The sequence below is a fragment of the Thamnophis sirtalis genome, unplaced genomic scaffold, assembly GCF_051295495.1.
Source record: "Thamnophis sirtalis isolate CommonGarterSnake01/CBP01778 unplaced genomic scaffold, rThaSir2_p1.2 scaffold_6, whole genome shotgun sequence".
In the NCBI taxonomy this organism is placed as follows: Eukaryota; Metazoa; Chordata; class Lepidosauria; order Squamata; family Natricidae; genus Thamnophis; species Thamnophis sirtalis.
Window position 1 is genome coordinate 63,845,359 of NW_028261386.1, and position 19,304 is coordinate 63,864,662.

A 19,304-nucleotide genomic window follows, 5' to 3' on the forward strand; every position below is an offset into this window, starting at 1 on the left:
CTCAACCCCACCGCCGCCAATCTGGAGGATCGCCACGCCGAGGGTAACCCTCTCCCCGTCGTCCTGGACGGAGGCAACCTCCGCCGCAAGGAGCAGCAGCTCCACGGAGAAGGCGGAGATACAGGTCTGGCCAGCGAGCCTTGCAGGAGATCAGAAAGTATCAAAAAAGTACTAATCTAATTATTTCCAAGGCGCCCTTTGCTCGTTTGGAATCAAAGCTCAACAAAGTCTCACGTTGGCTGGGGAGGACGGAATTTGCAGTACATATTGAGAGTTTGATATCCGCAGTCCTGTACACTCCACATACAACAATTTAAATGCTATTTTCTGCGTTTTTAATAACGGGGTTAGGAAAGGTTACACCGGGGAACGTAACAAAGGCGGGCTTTTTTTTTTTTGCTTGAAAGAAAGAGGATTCCGGTGGCGGGCAGAGCAGCGTCACGTGGGGATCGAGGCAGGAAGCGTGCTCGTCTGCAGGCCTTTCTGTTTATTCCCTGCTCTTTGGAGCGGCAATGGAAAAGTTTGCAAGCCCGGGCAAAGGCAACGGCTTGCGCCTCTTGAAAGCGGTGAAACCGGGCGAGTTGCTGTATCGTGCGGCGCCCTTCGCTTACATTGTCAGCAAGAAGCGCCTCGGAGGCGTGTGCGAACATTGTCTGCGCAGGTATTGGCTGAGCCTCCTTCCTGGTGCTCTAACGCGCCGCTTTCTCCTTCCGTTTTTCCTCGCCGGCAGCGAAAAAAGCCGGCCGAGTTTTCGTCCCTTGCAGAAGCTAAAGCTATTTGCATCGCCATATATAGCTCTGTGAGCCGTAACAGTTATATAGCACGACTCAGCAAGCGACTAACCTTAGACAGGAACAGGATAATTCTGCATTGGGGTTTTTTTGTGGGGAGGGGGGGGGGGAGAAAACCTCATCGGTTGAGTTTCTATTAACTTTAAATCTGGGAAGTGGCCTATGGGGGGATGCGGAAGGATTTTTGCAAGCACCAGCTCCCTGGAATAGGTATTTTTACTTTTTTGGGGGGGGGGGGGGAGAACCTTAAGCCAAGTGTTTCCTACCTATATACTTCGATCATAGAGATTTATGCACAGAATCACAAAGATGCAACTAAAATATTGATGTAAATCACGAGTAATTATCTCCCGGACATAGACAAGGAAGCTTATACATCCAGTATAGCAGGGACATTTTCATTCAGTAAATGTTTTCTTCCATTACTTTTTGTAGCAAACATAATAATTTCATATACTGTATTAAACCATGGTTTAATTTTAAGTTAGTATGTTGTGTGAATCCTGATTTAAGAAAATGTATTTAGCTTGTCATAGCTACGATGAGTTCATCATCTAGCTAGTCCTCAGTTAACTATGTTCAGTGCGCATTAGGAGTTATGGTGGCACTGAATGAATGGTAGTTAGGCCCACTTGTGGAAGTTATGGCCATTGCAGTGCCCTCATGATCATGCATTAAAAATTCAGGCACTTACCTAGCCTTTCTTGCCAAACTTCAAAGTGGTCAGGAAGCCCACTCACAATTTAGACAAGGTGGGAAGAAGCATTACAGGAAGAAGACAGTGGAGATAATTGAGAGTTGCAGGGTGGCCAAAAGAGAGATGGAAAGGAAGACAGGTGGATGAAGAGAGGACAGTCTTGTATCCCTTACTGATGCTTAGAACTTGGACAGAACAAGCTGGAAATGACTTGGATTGGAGTATGTCCTCACCAAACAACTGGTTGGGATTCAGTTAATGACAGCTGTTGCTACATGAAGTCGTGCTTTATGATTGCATTGCTTAGTAATGGAAATGCCAGTCCCAAGTGCCAGCGTTAACTGAGGGCTACCTGTAAAGAATCCCTCATCAGTGTTAATAATCACATTGAAAATAAAAACAAAATAAAACTTTTCTATCTATTGGAATTACGATTCCTGGATAGAGGCAATTATCAGGTGGTGAATATGTACATTTGGAAACTATTCCTATGTACTGAAAGATAGCTTTAGTTCACTATGTTGAGTTTTTGTTTAACACAGACCAGTTAGTATTAATTAAGCAATATAAGGAAATGTATAAAATCTATAGCTTATTCCAATCTTAAGATCTTATGTCATAGCAAAGTTTTTTAAACCTATTAAAACCATGAATTCATCAAAGGTACCACTCACTTAACTAAGGGCCAGCCTCTCAGTAGAAGGATACTGCTTTTGTCTTCTTTTGGGAAAAAAGCCCAGATTATATATTAAGGGACAGCCTTAACTTAGATTGGAGCATCTTCCAGAATGGCAGACCCTATAGAGGGCCTTTTGCCTAATTGAAGCCTGATAAACCCCACAAAAAAGAAAATATCGACAGGTTCTCTTTAAACAGGGCTGTCAAACTTGCGGCCCATGGGCTGGATTGCGTCAGGCTCTGGCCACCCAAAGGGGGGAAAAGTTGCGATACGTCATGTGATTATGAGAGTTTAATATCTCCATCTTTAACTATGTGTGCCAGCCACCTGGTCTTCGGGTTTCCAGCACCCCGGCATAGGTGAAGACCAGTTGTCCGGCACGCATGCATGAAGACGAGATGGCCGGTGTGCACATGGGCCCAGCTACCTGGTCTTCAGATTTCCGGCACTCCAAAGCACGCAAATGTGCGTGCACGTTCCAGTTTGGGCACTTGGTGCCGAAAAGGTTCTCCATCACTGAACTAGACCAAATGGGCAGATTTGATTTTGGCAAGGTGTTACCTAATAGAGCTACATTGTAAAAGGCTGTAAAGGGGAAACCAGAATTAACCCCAGGAACTTGTTGCAGTCACTTCAAAAGAGGCCTTCTTCCTTGATAAAGGTGACCTGTTAGGAGTCTAGTTTCTGTACTGTGTACAAGTTGTTTGCAGTGTACAGTATTGCAGTTGTGCAACCATGTCATGAGTTAACATTGCCAGGAAATCTTAATCATAAATTATAACTGGCATATCACCTGAGGCTGGAAAAAAAAAAAGAAAATACTCTTTTCCCCCTCCCCACTGATTACTGATTTGTACTCTTCGGAGATTTAGTTGGGCATATGCAGTATCCTAATATCCATGTTGGAATCCAATTCTTACAGGTGAAGGAAGACATTGAGGTTAGAATATTAGTCCTGGAAGATAACATTCCTGAGATGCAATAATTGTAAGAAATGAAAATGATGTAGGAAACATCAATTCTTAGAAAAAAAGAGAACTATTACATTAGCACAGACCAGGTGTTTCCCAATGCCACCAAGAGAATAGCTAAGTATCTGCTAAGATAACAAGGTAGAGGAAAAAGTCTAGAACTGAAACTTTGAAACCCTGGCCTATATACACTGAAACCTCTGACGTATGTTCTGCAGTGACTATATCTTCTGTGTATATCTTCCAGAATTTCCAAAAAAAAATCCAATCCTGGGTTAGATACCTCTTTTCTGCTGTGTAAATTTTTTTCCAGATTTTTGGAACAACCCTGTTAAAATAGCAATTTTGTTTAAATGGATTTTATTTCAATAAACCTCCACTGGATGGCAGTAGATGAATGCTGAAAGAGAAGTTTATTATTATAATAACATAACTGCTGTATAATAGATATAAACTGAGACCTAGGTTTTAGCCTTCATTTGTCCTTCAGGTCATTTGTCCTGGTCTGCGGCAATGTTCCCTCTAATTTTTTTTCAGTGTGAGCAGAAAAGTATAGTGTTTGAGTGGCACATTTTCATGCCTGAGCACCTGGGTTTTTTTTCACAGATGTCGTGCTCATGCTAACCCTAATCAGGACAGAAAATCTGAGGCCCCTCAGCTTCCGGAGCCTGTGACATTAGAAATCACTGCGCGGCAGTTGGAAACTGCTGCGCGGTGTTTTCTTGCCACATGCGTGGCCGCGCAGCCGCGCACCTAAGTGGGAACGCTGGTCTGCAGTAGGCCTTCAAGGATCTTCCCCACCTATGACACACACCCTGCTCTATTTAATGTTCATGTTTTATTAATGGCCACATCAGGAAGATCAGGGGGCAGGGATTGTTAAATGAGGCTGTCTTGCTTAAGAACCTTCACAACGTGTGACCATAATGGGCATGCTGCATTATGGTTCTATCTCAAGGAGTATCTATATAGGGTACTCAAGATACACATACATGCAATGCTGTCTACTAAGAGAGAATGACCAGCCCCTAGGCCCTCAGTGAATTTCTATTGCTGAGGATGAAGTAGAAGCTCGGTTTTCCTGTTGTTATCCAGCCCTTCACCAGTTGTGTTACTCTTGTGGGCAGCAGTTTTCTGTATCAGTTGCAATTCTGTAAATTGTCTTTACAGGCTTTTCCATCTCATCGGTGATCTGTAATTATCTGAAATATAATTAAGAACCCATTGAAGTTGGATGACTTGTAAATTCAAAATAACTAAATAAATTGTAGCTATAGGAGGCAAGGTCTAGTTCATAACTATAATTAGCCGGCTGGTTTAAATGTTAATTTTTTTCACTGTTGAATTTACTTGATTAATGCAGAATTCAGGAAAAAAATCCCAAATTCCCATTGCAGACTCTTCTAACATCTTTTCCACACTTTCATCTGCATAAACTGTGCAATATAGATACATTACTTTATTTCAAGGCATTTAAAATTGAAACAATTTCCTTTTGTTATCTCTTTGATATGAGGGAGAATATTTGTAAAATGTAGGGTTGATACTTAAACATTTTAAGTGGTGTATTTCAATTTCAAAGTTTATAAATTTTACCTTTGTCCTCAAAATATATAGGTATGAAAGATCAGAATTGTTACTGCAATCTTCCAAAGATGACAGATGCACAGCTAAAAGTGAGAAAATAATTGGGCCTAAAAGACAATTCATGAAAAGACGGTGTATACCAGGCTTCTTGTCCTGTTTGACATAAATAAATAAAAGCAAAGCATCCACCTACCTCCTCTATATTTCTTTCAAGAATAGTGCCTAATAGGCTTTTGTGAAATGTGAAAATGTTGGATGATTTAGGCCAGAGTTGATCTGGAAATGTATAGTATCTATAAAAGTATGGATAGCAAAAATAGGCTGATGATTATCAAGGATTCTCTAACAAAGTGGCAGAGAGCATTTTCCAGTAAGTAGATATTTTATGCTTGATATAGTGCCCAACATTTTGTTATTAGGAGGCTCCATCAGCCTGCTTTCAAAGTTTCAGATAAACCTATTGGCTTCCATTGGAGTAAATTATTTTGTGCATCATGATTTTAGGTGCTACATGGCTCAAAAAAAGGATGAAGTGTTTATTTTCAGTGGAGCTTTTTTTCTGTTGAGGGGCGAGCGATCAAAAATGTAGAAGTAAGATATGATGACAGCACTACCGTTTAGGTAGAAAGTGTTTTTAGAAGAAAAATAACGTTTATAGCCCAAAACCTAGCATGCTGTTTTCTCCTTTCTAGTTATCAGTATTAATATGTGACAAACTTAATCATACAAGGAAACAAACCCATAAGAAACAATAGCTATATGACAAGGGTTTATCCTCCTCGTCTTTTAAAGAATAAATGATGAATATAGATCTTGATTTATGATCATTTGTTTAACAACCATTCAAAGTTACAGTGCTGAAAAAAGTGAATTACAACTGGTCTTGCACTTATAATCATCGCAGCATCCTTACGATCACGTGATCAAAATTTGGGGGCTTGGCAACTGGTATATATAAACCGTATTTATGATAGTTGCAGTAAGCCTATGTCATGTGTTCACCATTTGCAACATTCCCAAGGGGCTTTTGTCAAGCAAAGTCAATGCGGGAAGCTGAATGTAAATGTTGTATGAGGGAGAAATTGACATTAAAATATGGGCAATAGTTATTGCAATATGCAGTTTCAAATTAGTTTCTGTTTATTGTCTTGAGAAGATAAAAGGGATAATGTATGTATATTCACTGAAATTTTTACCTTAGGTTATATTACAATAAGCATACGTATATAAATTCATGTTGTTAGCTTCTCTGGCGTAGAATAATTTTCTTATACAGCTTTAAATATTTATATATCTGTTTTATTATAATATCATTGGGACTTAAACAGCTTTCATAAAACACAGCATTTCAATTTACATAATTTTACTAGAACAGAACTTTGTATATTGTCTTCCATTCACATCATTTCTAGGGATTAAAAATGGTTAGAGAGAAAAATTGCAATGCGATCCTTTGTTTAAACAAAAATATTAGTAATTTCTTTGGGAGAAGCTCCTTTGTTACCCATAAAACTTTTTTTACTTTGTACTCAACAGCTGAAAGGTATTATTATTATTATAACTATATAATACTATTTCTAATCTTTCCAATGAACAATTATATCAAATATATAATTAACAAGGGAATCTGTTGTGGCCCGGAAGGAGCCGTTGGCTACCAGGTGGCGGCAGAGCATTGGATCAGAGGGAGTGTTCAGGGAAACACTTGGGAGTTGTTGCAGGATGCACCCCGTCGAAGGGTTACTCGATGGAAGGAACAACTGAGTACTTACAGGAGATGATTCCGAGCAGCTGTGGCTCATTGGTATCCTCTCCTGAGTATACTGCTGGTGCCACGCCCTGGTTGCAGAAGTCAACGTTCCGTTCCTGTTCTAGTGATTGTTCTTGTTAGCGTTCACAAACCGAGAGAAGCCAACTTGGATAAGTGATAAGAGAAGCCGGGTTTGCATTTTGTTATGAGTTATAGGACTTTCTGCCGGAGCTATTATCTTTGTTTATTTGGGCTTGCAGCCAACAAGAGCTGGGACTGATTAAAAGAAACCTTTTTGGTTACGTGGCTTTTGGCTTTCATTCCTGGACGGAGAAGGGGGGTCGGAACAGGAATCTATAATAAAAATCTATTTAAGCACCACTGAAATATAATATTGGCACACAAAACCAAAACCTGGTGATAAAATATCTAAAAAAGGGCAAATTTAGTCTGGTGCTGAAAATATATTGGTATGCTTTCAGTAAGTATGCTTCCTGGATAGAGATTTGATTAATAGGACCCTCTAAATAATAATGTTTTCTTCATTGCTGTCATTTGCCTAATTTTACTTAATGAAGGAGCACTGTGTGTATAGCATTACCACATCCTGCATATCATCTAAACTCTTTCCTCTAGCTGAAGCAGAAATTTTCAACCATTTCCACACCTTTTGGTTTATACATCATGTAAATCCAATGCAAATACTATCGTTTAATAAGCAATTGGTTGAGCATACAGATTGTGTTGAGCTCTTAAGTTATAGTGTAAAGGTCACTGTGGACAAATTCAAACAGTGTGCTAAACCAAAATTAAACAAGTCCTATAGTTTTGAGTGCGCGAGCCTGGAGTTAGCTTTTCTTCTTATATTAGACAAGAAACTTGTATTATTCACACAATTAAAGGCTTGGAAAAAAGGAAGACACCGATCACATATTAATATAATCATCTGTGGCCTCAAGGTTCCTTTTTTGTGATTATCAGAACCATCTGTAATCATTAAAAAGTGATAGTTTAACATGGTTTTGTGATGGATGAAATTATAGTGTGAATCCTAAATACATATTACAATTAAAAAACAAAGGATTCCTGAAACACACAGACTCACAGAAACAGACGCACAATCTATCATGTAACCTAAAGTCTTCTCCCCCACAATCAAATGTTAAGTATGGCAATTTCTTTTTTGTCATAAGGTTTCTAAAATTAAGATAAATATAACTGGAATAGTTTTTATGTGTTCATAGTTGAAATATTTTTAAATAATTGGAAACCAGCAAATGCATGTTAAAGCAATTAATAGATTTCACCACTGGCTCCTTCAAAATGTGAGTCTCTAAAATCTCTTGCACTAATTAATCTGTACTCTTTTTTTCTGTCATTACAAATTGTTGTTTGTCCAAATATCCAGTCTTACCCTTGCCTTCAAAGCTCGTCACTTTTCAAAATCTATTTATACCTTTACACTTCATAATGTGATTTACTATCTGCCTGGACTATACATGTGTTTTTACAATAGTTGCAATATCTACTGCAGTTAATAGATGAGGAGGTGCCTCAAGGAAGAAACTTTGCTTTTAGGCCAAAATGTGACTGGATGTATTCATTTAGATTCAACAATTAACAAACATAGTGTTTTATTGTGCATGTGTATAGTTACAAGTACTAATACAGAGTCAAAATGTTGGATCAACCTTGAGCCACTCAGAATCGAACTCCTGGCTATGGGCAGTTAGCCTGCAATATTGCATTCTAACCACTGCGTCACCATGGGTCTTTTTATGTCTTATACAAACAATTACACTTGATAGCACAGATTAATAGACGTATGTTTTAACATGCTTTCAGGGGATTTATGACAATATCAGAAAGCAATTCACAACTGAAAGTCACTAGGAATTTACTGTAAATAAAATGTTGAGTACTGGTATTATATAACAAAAAGAGTCCTATTTGGGTTTGTCCATCATTGTTGCTGTGTTTCTGCAGTTACTGACCTTAAAAAAATGTTAGCCCCAAAGTTTTGTCATGATTTCAATTGATAGATTCATTTGTATCATTAAAGACTCAATTTATAATAATTCATGACCAAAGTTATTCATGAAAGCTTTTCTGAAACTGATATCCCATTCATGCTTATGCTGCATCTGGACATAAAATAGACTGGATAGCTATTCACACCATGTTAAAGAAAAATCATATGTTTTTAGACGGTAAAATTAGTTGCCCCAGAATTTTAAATTCATACTAGACTTCTCAAGTGTTATGCACCCCAGAAATTTGGAACCATAGAAAATGCAGTGTAGATGGATGTACAAAAGCTTTTAAAGAAGACTGTTTATATTAAGGAGAAAGATAATTTTATTGTAAGCAATGCAGAATAATATATAATTAGTGGATGCAATAATAGTAGTTGGATCCACATATGCATGTCAAAATATGATGTACTTAGTTTAATCCACTAGGTTGGGGACATGTCCAACCTATTTTAAGCACTGTAAAATATAATTTTCATTGGGAAGTGTTTTATTACCTGCAGCTTTAGTTGGAAGTGTTTTCCATATTGATGTTAGGGCTTGTTTGTTTTTATAGAGTTTTGCTTCATGACCAGCTATACCCTGTGCAGCTGTAGAAAGTGTTTCCAATTTCCTTCCAGTTCCGTGGACTGAATTATTAATTCTGTAAAGTTTCATGCCTTAGCAGACTTTTGTTTCTGTTGTGTCCACTAGGTGGAGTCCAAAGCATTATATTTCCCCCCAGATATGTGCTACATGGCCCCTACCATTATAATCTAATATCATTGTAGATTTATATAATTAATATTCTATTTCAAAATCATTTACATTTGAGCTGAAGGCTACAGTTGACCTTTGAGTTGACCCCCCAAAAAGAATGAACTTAAGCAAGATAAATTTATAGTTGAAAAAATTTAATTTCAGCTAATATAATTATTTCTTACATATTTAATGCTTTTATATTTAAAAAACAGCTAAATGTTCCAACTCCTAAACCCTTTCCCCAAGGGTGGATTGTTAAGTAGGAACATTACTAGTGAACCTGTGAAGTGCTAATTCCTTCAGCATTATACCTTCATTTAAAAGAAAAAGGACACTCTTTTGAGGACAATAATGTTCACAATTTGGACAGGGAAGGCAGATGGTTGGAGAGAGGAATGAAAGAATCCATTTATGCCATTTATGGAAAACCTTCCCTCAGTAGAGATGGAGGTTACAGGCACAACCTGTTCTCCTTTTCTTATGCTGCTCTTTCATCAGTCCCCAGGAAGATTAAGATCATGGGTTCTGGGAGGCCATACTTAATGACCACCTAGGGGAAAGGATTTAGGAGATCGAATATTTACCTCCCAATAACTCTCTGCATACTCATCTACTATCCAGATTAGGTGAGAAATGAAACCAACCTGGAGGACATATATGGGGTTCCTCTAACCAACTTACTCAGCCTGAAGAAGCTACTTGAATTAGTAGTGAAATGTTTCAAACAAAAAAGAAAAGAAGTCCAGTTGCCATGAATCAACTTCCAGATAATTATCTACATTATTGCTAAAAATCCCAAATAATTCTAATTATAAATCAACATTTTATTTCTTTCACTTTCTTGCAAAAAGTCTAAAAGGGGTTTCCAAGTAGAATTGGTCAAAGTCTTTTCTTTAATAAAACCTGTCAATTTCACCATCTCTGACAATTCCATCAGGTTCACCATCCATTCTTCCATTGTAGGTATTTGCAAACCGTTCCCCCTTTTGCATATGAAAGTCTTGCTGCTGTTACATATAAAAACAAAATTTTGTAAGATGCTACTATTTGTTTTCCCATTAAGCCCAAAAGAAAAGTGTCGATTCTAAAAACAAGTACAAACGAACACTTGGCTCTGATATGCTTTATGGTATGCAATTTATTTCAATTTCACAGTGTTTCAGTAGCTATAGTAGCTTCTTCTCCTGTGCTCTTATTCCCTCAGTAAGTCATTTTGTGTGAGTCAGGGCTTCGGGGGTTACCCATGTGGAACAACTTTCCTTCAGGCTAATTAATTTTTTCACTTATACTACTTTTTAGCCCTCCCTCTGTATATCAAGTTATAAGTTATAGCTGCCTGCACAAGCTCTTTATTACTTATGAAAATGTGAGGGCTGATAGTTTATTTAGTATTTGTCATGCGTCCTTGCATTTAGTTTTTAATTATAAAAATAACTGGAAGTGTGTTTTCACTGAAAAGTTGTAGTCATTCATTTTAAATATTTATAGCTATAAACATTGCATTTTACATATTAAAAATATGGACATTAAATTCGTACAATTGTTAAATTAGAATTTTTCAGACACATTGGAACATTGATCTGTTCCAAATATGATGCACTTAAGAAAATACCCACTTTATGTTCAAAGTAGAGAATTGGCTGCACTGGAAATGTTTTTGAATCCATTTTGCTATAAATTCTGTGATGCATGAAATAACCTGTCAGTTGTCTACTGAGTTCAGATTTCAATAAACGAATATCTATTATAGCCATAAATTGTAATTAGTGTATAATATAGTCTTTCAGAATATTTACTTCTAAGATAGTATCTAACCTAATTTAATTCCTTGAGTAAGTTTATTGTACTACATTTCTTCCCTTGATTGTGGAGAGCAAGGGAAGAAGAAAATGGATTGTGCATTTTTCTCCTTCACTGTCATGGTCCTACTTAGTGTGGAAACATAAAGTCATTGGAATCAGATCAAACTAGAGGCCAAGATCTGAATCCTGTGGCAGCCAAAGCCATTATAATGTAAACAGGGCATAAATCTGACATATCAATTTAATTCAAATCCAACTTTAAGGAAATTCAGAATGTGGAGTTAAATCCTACTTTAGCAATTAACAAAAAAACAAAACCAGCAAGAAAACATCCCAGGGTTCCAGCCTGCTGTGTCATAAACAGTTTTAACAGCTGTAAAGAGGAAAAGCCATAGCAACTGTACATTTTTGTATATCACCACTGTACTAATTTTTGAACAATCTGAGCTCTCTGGGAATGGCAAAAATAGATGTGAGGGGTGGGGTGGGATTATCCTTGACATAAATTTTAGCATAGGTACTATCAAGAAAAACCACAATTTTTGGATTCTACTTTGATACTATATTTTGAAGTCTATAATATTTCAGGCAAAACACTCATTTTTCACCAAATTATTCCTGTCCCTATAAATAAAAAAGATTAACATATTATACAGTAAGATACAGAGACAGTTATTTTGATAAGACACTGAACCATCTCCTTTTAAAAGAAAAAGTCAGCTTTCTCTTTTTCTACGCGTTTAAAATTAGGAAGCAAAAGGCGAGTGTTGACCTTTTTTCTGTGCAGATTGAAATCTTGGGACCCTTCATAATAAAACCATGAAGCACTGAGTGCCTGTAAAACACAATCTTGATAACACATATTGATACATAAACAACTCCTTTTTCTCCTTCAGCGTTTTTTTTAAAATAAAAAATGAAATATTCCCTAAGCAACATGTATGTGCATGTTTATACACAAAGCTTTTATTTCATTGCAAGTTAAATCTCAGGAGTGACGTAACAAAAAAAGATGGTGTTGGATAGGTAGACCAAAATCCTTTTCCTTTAAATCGTCAGCTAGATGGCCAAATAGAAAATGACACAAGTGCTATGACTCTTCTGCTTGAGCTTTTCAGCAACTGGTTTACATGGGCTTAATGTCACCTGCTATTGGAAGGAACTATAGCCATTCTGATTAATAGCCATTGATAGCTTTAATCTCTCCAGATTTTATCCTATTTTTTTAAAGCCATGGAAGTTGTCACACATGACAATATATTTTAGCTAATGCTATAGCTTGACATTGTGCTGTATGAAGAACTTCATTTTATGTATCACAAATTTCCCATTTCTTATTGCAAAAGAAGGGGAAAAACAACATTTTATATCCATTCTTTATACATATTCCATTATTTATACACTTCTGTTTAATTCCCCTTTTATTTTAAACCAAAAGAAAAACAGAATTATTTCTATCCCTTTATCCCATAATTATTCCAGGGCTCTGGTCATTTTGGCTGCAGGAAATGTAGTGACAGATTTGGTTGAAAAATAGATATCATAAGCTTATGTAAAATAATTATTTTGGTAGTTTTATTTTTAGTACCTTTTTAATAATAATGTCAGCATATTTCATGTCAGCATATTTGTTAAGCTATACTAATCAGTAAAATAATTTTATATCATGGATATTTTAATTATTTAATTGATTATCTTGTGGCTGTTTTGTAAATTTTCCAGATTTTATTGATTGCAGCAGTGAAAATTACATTAAGGATTTATTTCAAATATTTTGCTCCTTTTTAATATGCTAAGGTATCAGTTAAAACATATGTATAGTATTACAAGAAGTCTCATGCTTAATTCCTGGTTACTTTCTCTATAGTTTGATATAATTTTCATGGAAACAATACAGAAATGGTCTGAAGCTACTGTTTTCTAGATTTCTCACCCCCCTCCCGACCCCCAAATTCACACTTTTAGTCTACAGCACTACTGTTTCATGGTAATCTCACATCTTGCTCAATGTTTAGAGATCAGCCAAGATCCACATCTAGTTAGGCGTGTGTATTATATGGTGACCTAAATAATTTGAAATGAGCTATTCCAAATATTTTGGAATGCAAATTAGCCATTTCGATCCCAAATACCTGTTTTCTGGAGGAATTTGCAGGATTAGCCAGGATTGGGTATTATGATGTCCCATTGGCCTCGAAACAGAGTTAAACTGAAGCCACCCTTCTGTGCTCCTTGCTTCTGGTTCCCAGTTTCAACTCTGTCTGGCCAAAGAAGGACGAGCTGCTTTTGGTTCCTGAAAAATCTAAATCACAATCCAGTGCCATTCTGCAATTTCCTTCTCCCTGCCTTCCCCCTTTTGCCTCCATCTGCTTCCTGGAAGCCTTCCCTTGGCTCACTCCCGGCCGCTGGTATGGGTCTGGTATGTTGTTCTTTGGGGCTATTAGCCATTCCAGTGGCCATTTTGGGCCTCGTGTTCCGGCGGGCTGCATGGGCTGAGGCAGGGGCTGCTACTGAGCCTTGATCTCATCCCTGCAATCCTGGGGAGTAATCCCTTCCACAGCAGCATCTGTGGCAAGGCTCTGTGAGCCCAGAGTGAGGCCAGGAGGCCCTGAGCGGGCGGGACAAAGAGGATTGTGCGCTGCACCACGTGCAGAAGCCATAAGTGATTGAGGGAAGCTGGGCTTTGCTGCTGGTTTGGTGGGCTGAGCCTGAAGAAGCCCCCGATCTAGTATCATGGCAGATAGTGAGGAGATGTCTGTTTCCCCCCCATTGTCTCCTGGGGAGGGACCTTCCAGTGGGGTCCGGGATACGCCCACAGCCTCTGCAAGGCTGCGAAAGACCATGGCTGCTGGGAAGCCTTCCAAGGCTTTACAGAAGCATGAAGAGAGGAGGCCCAGGGCCCTGGAAAAGCAGGTGTCCAGGGCTGAACAGAGGGGTAGGCCTAGTTCTCCCCTGAGGTCTAGATCGCCTATTAGATCAAGGTCTGGGACTCCTCCCAGGGCGGACTCCCCAGTATATGTTAGGGAATATGCAGGGGATATTTCCCCTACCCCCTCTATTGTAGAGCAGGCCCCTATATGAGGGATCCTTTTCAATGCAGGGGGGGCAGGGAGGATAGTCCCATTAGGCCATCCTTGGCTCCACAGCCTGATGACTGTGAACAGGTTGGGGAAGAGGATTCCTTCATTAGAGACATGGAGCAGCTTCCTGCAAGCATTCAGAGGTATATTTCCTCTGCAATTTCACATGGAATTGCTACTGGGTTACAGAAGGGGACTGCAGGCCCTGCAACTGTGGCATGCCCGTCCCCATCCCGAGATAGCACTGGGCGGGGTGCTGCACAGGCCAGGCCTAGACCCTCCCCCCTAAGAGTGCGCCGGCCAGTTTCACCTTCTCTGGCTAGCAAAAGTTCCATGGCTGGGGATCAGATTCAGAGAGAAGTAGATATGTTTGATGATGAGAATCCCTCAAAGCCTGAGGCACTAGCATTCTCAGGCTTGTTTCCCTGGATTTGTTCAAATCGCTGCTGCGCAAGTCTAGAGCCACAGCACAACTAGGTGAGATGGAGGGCGCCAAGGAAGATGCCAAGGAAGGTGGCCCAGAAAAGAAGTCAGAGGGCCAGGTTTACTCAGAGCCTCCTCCAGCGAAGGAGGAAATCCCTGCCCCTAAGCTATTCTTGGAAGTGGTTAAGAAGCAATGGGAAAAGCCAGGGACATTTCCTAACCCTAGTAGCAGTGATAGGAGGTTCTTTAACATGGAGCCTAGTTTTTCTAAGGCTTTGCAGATGCCCACAGTTGACCCCCCCAGTGGTGGCCTTGGCTTCCATGTCTACGGTGTTGTCCAGCGATGTTGCTGATTACTTGAAGACCTATGACAAGAAGGCAGAGCTGACTTTTCGCAAAACATTCCAGTCCTCTGTGTGGGCCATCAAGGGAGCTGCCTCAGCGTCGTTCTTCAGCCACACGACTATCCTTTGGCTCCAACAGATGCAGGAGCAGATTCTGCTGGAGGAGGTGCGTACTCATCAGGATCTCAACAAGCTGGTTGTTGTTGCACAATTCTCTGCTGATGCCACCCTGCATGCCATGAAGTATGCCTCCCGGGCGATGGCGTCCTTGATAACCTTCTGACGTCTCCTGTGGCTGCAGGGGTGGCAAGCTGAGAACAAGACGAAATGGTACCTGGCCTCAGCACCTTATGCCGGGGGATCCCTTTTTGGTGCCCCATTGGACCCGATTCTTGTTGAGGATAAGAATAAGAAGAAGGTCATGTCCATGCCTGCAAAGAAGTCAGAGCAAAAATCTGAACCTTATTTTCGGAAGCAGCCCTATCTTCAGTCAGATCAGGAAGCTCAACAAAGCAGGTATTTTTCAAGATCAGATAGGCAGTTGGATAGGCACTACCTGAGGGATAGGCCTAGGTTCCAACCTCAGGGGAAGAGACCCTTTTGGGAGGAAGTGGCTGTCCCTACTGCCGGGGCAGATAGGTCAATTGCGACCCCACCCATAGGCAGCAGACTGATCCTGTTTGCCGATGCCTGGGCTGAGCTTACCACAGATGCCTGGGTTCTGAACACCATCAGATTTGGTGTATGCCTAGAGTTCCTCTCCATTCCTCTGAACCACTTTCGGACGTTTTCAGTTGCCAAGAGTAGGGATAAACACAATCTCATGAGACAGATGATCCAACACCTCTTAGATCAGTGTTTTTCAACCTTTTTTGTGCAAAGGCACACTTTTTTCATGAAAAAAATCACGAGGCACACCACCATTAGAAAATGTTAAAAAAATTTAACTCTGTGCCTATATTGACTATATATAAAGTAATTTTCCCACGGCACACCTTACACTATGTCACGGCACACTAGTGGCACAGTGGTTGAAAAACACTGTCTTAGATATTAGGGCGGTGGAATTGGTTCCATCGGACCAAGTAGAATCAGGATTCTATTCTAATCTCTTTGTCATTGTAAAAAGTTCGGGGGGCTGGAGGGCATACTAGATCTGAAACTTCTAAATTTTCACTTTGTCTACAGGAGATTCAAAATGATATCCTTTAAATCCATTTTGGCGGGGATGAGGCGTAACGAGTTCATGGCCTCCATCGATCTGACGGAGGCTTATCTTCATATCCCCATATTCCCTGACCATCGTAAATAGCTCAGGTTCTCCTGTTTAGATAGGCATTATCAGTATAGGGCCTTACTGTTTGGACTAGCACCGGTGCCTCGGACCTTCACTAAGGTCCTGGCTGCGGTGGCGGCTTCCTTCCAAGAGCGCTCCATCAGAATCCAGTGTTATCTCGATGACATCTTGATCCAGGTGGAGTCATCCAAGCGTGCGAGGGAGGACATTTCGTTAGTAGTGTTTATGCTCCAACAGTTAGGTTTTTCAGTGAATTTGGATAAGAGTTCACTGGTCCTCAGCACCAGGGTTCTTCACTTGGGGACCCTCATAGATTCCAGGTAGGGGATGGTGTTCCTGTCCCACAACCGTAAAGTTAGTTTGTTGGCTTTAGTTAGACAAGTTAGACGTCAGCGTTTTGTTCCTGTAGTGATGCTCTCCAGCTTGCTGGGGAAATTCATTTCTTGCATAGACGTGGTGCCTTGGGCTCGTCTGCATGTGAGACCACTTCAATGGCGTCTCCTGCCGCATCAGAGGTCCAACTCCAGCAACTCCGAGGCAAAGGTTCCAGTGATGCCACAGGTGCAGCTGTCATTTAGGTGGTGGCTCCCCCTGGTGCTACACAAGAGCTGCTAGTTCAGGGAGGCGGAGCACCTCATCTTGACAACGGACGCCAGCTTGTATGGGTGGGGAGCTCTCTTGGAGTCCCGGATGGCACAGGGTCATTGGACTTGGATGGACCTCCAACAGAATATCAATTGGGTGGAGCTGTGAGTGATTCACTTGGCACTGTGGCACTTCAACGACATGTTCGAGATCGGGACGTCTTGGTGCTAACCGACAATGTGGCAGCGAATGCCCACATCACCCGGCAAGGCGGCACACACTCCAGGGTTCTTCGGACTGAGGCAATGGTGCTCGGCGCCTGAGCAGAGAGGCATCTTCAATCGCTCAGGGTGCAGCACATCACGGGAGTGAACAACCATCAAGCCGACTAGCTCAGTCTGTCCACGGTTGACCATGGAGAGTGGAGTCTTCTTCCGGAACTGTTCCAGACCGTCTGCTCCAGGTTCGGCCGTCTGGAGATGGACCTGTTTGCCAAATCACAGAACGCTCAGGTGGAACATTCCTTCTCTCAGTTACAACAGGTGGCAGCACATGAGCCCAGGACCAATAGTGCCCCCCCTGAGGGACATTAACTTGGGTATGTCCAATCCTGGCTACTCTTGCAAATTGCTCCAGAAAATGACAGTTGGTCTTACCTGAACTATTATTTTGTGAGGTTTGCAGGATTAGCCAGGTTCCTGCCCTAGCATTGGTCCATGGGGTTGAGGATTTCAGGGGGTAGGATGTGTTTCCTTATGGCTTGTTTTCAGGTGTTTTTCAGTGGACTTGACTCGTTGAAACTGGAAACCAGAAGCAAGGAGCACAGAGGCGTGGCTTCAGTTTAACCCTGTCTCGAGTCCAATTGGACATCATAATATCCGATCCTGGCTAATCCTGCAAACCTCCCAAAATAACAGTTCAGACCAACTGTCATTTCAAGACCAACTGTCATTTCAAGATTGAAATAGTTCACAGTCAGATACTCTCAATTGTGATGACCAAATCTGGCTCTAAGTTGTGCCTCGGTTTATCTTTTTCAATAAGCAACCAAGTCAGAAAATCGTTTAAGAACAATTTTATTAGAATACATAGATCTCCCTATGAAAAGGGGGAACCCCAAGAAATAGATTACATTTACATTTACAGTTAGAACAACAAAGAACTTCAAACCAAAGTTGATTGGTTTAGAAATAGTCATCTGTTCAGTTACATCACAAGAATTACATCATAACCATAGAAAAGAGGGTTTTTCTGAATAAAAGTGAAATAAACATTTGAAAAGGAAAAACATCAAAATGGATTTTGGTAAGTTACATTCTCAGCGTTTCCCAAGGTTGGCTTGATTATTTTCTTTGTTCACTGTGTTTTGAGAACAACTAAAAACAAAACTGTTAATCTACAGTTAATCTGAATGCTCTCCTGCCTGTTCTGGTTTCTGAAAGAGGCTTTTTCTTGAAAGTTAGTCTGCGTTTCCCCTTTGTTTTGTGTCTCAACCCTTGGTGAGTTCAGCTCCTCATGGAACAGTGTTGCGTGGCGCCGGATCCGACAGCGGCCAGTGGCTGATGACCGTCGGTGGGCATCTGTGGCCGCACATGCCCCAGTAAGTCCAGCACAAGCTCTGGTTAGTGCAGAGAGCCTGTGGGGCAGAATTTCACAATTTGGGGAGCGCCGGAGCCTGATTTAGATAGCAAAAAAGCTGGCTATGGTAACAGGAAGAGGCGGGACTTAAACAAACACAGAAGTTGGATTGAAGCCGATCTGAGCCTTTGATTGCAGGCAGAGCCACATTGCCTTTTCAAACTTGTAATCAGTGAAGCTGGGCTTATATAGTTTTATTCAGCTCTGTGTGTGTGTTTGAAAAGGCAACATGGCTCTGCCTGCAATCAAACTACACTTGGGGAGGGATCTACACTTGAGGATGAAGTTTGAATTCCTCTCCCTCCCTCCGACCCACACATACCTTTTCCAGCTGCTTCAGAGAGGATTTCAACTCTGCTCTTGCCTGTCATCATGAAAAGAAAAAAATGTAAAAGGAAAAATGCAAGACCTGAGGTCAGGCTGAGCTAGTTGCTGCCAGAGTCACCGTGGATAACTTTGATTAACTGTTTAAAAAAGCCTCTAAAAAAGCACCCTCTACAGGAAGAGGCAGGAGAATGACGTGCCTCACCTACGTCAGGAATTTTTAGGCTTTTAACCCTTGCTTAGCTCTGCTCAAGTGATCATAAAGTCAGACTAGATGAGGCACGTCGTTCTCCTGCCTCCTGTAGAGGGTGCTTTTTTAGAGACTTTTTTAAACAGTTAAGCACTAAGCAGACTCATCCACGGTGACTCTGGCAGCAACTATCTCAGCCTGACCTCAGCTCTTGCCTTTTTCCTTTTACATTTTTTTCTTTTCATGATGACACTGGTGAGGCTCTGCCTCCCTTATTTCCCCTGACTGCACATCCCTGATGGATGCTGTCTCCTCTTTTCCAGAGAATGGGCGTATCAGGTAAGCCAACGCTTCAATCTTGATATTTCTATA

The 19,304-nt window shown here is 40.6% G+C and overlaps 1 protein-coding gene across 1 annotated transcript in view; it reads left to right on the forward strand.

The window, feature by feature from the left end:
- The first annotated feature begins 466 nt into the window (after positions 1-466).
- The window catches only part of SMYD3 (SET and MYND domain containing 3), a 326,898-nt gene continuing 308,060 nt past the window's right edge, over positions 467-19,304 (forward strand). The window contains exon 1 of the mRNA XM_087718002.1: positions 467-661. Within this exon, the coding sequence (XP_087574128.1) occupies positions 513-661 (149 nt within the window). The 5' untranslated portion in view covers positions 467-512. The remainder of the gene's footprint in view (positions 662-19,304) is intronic.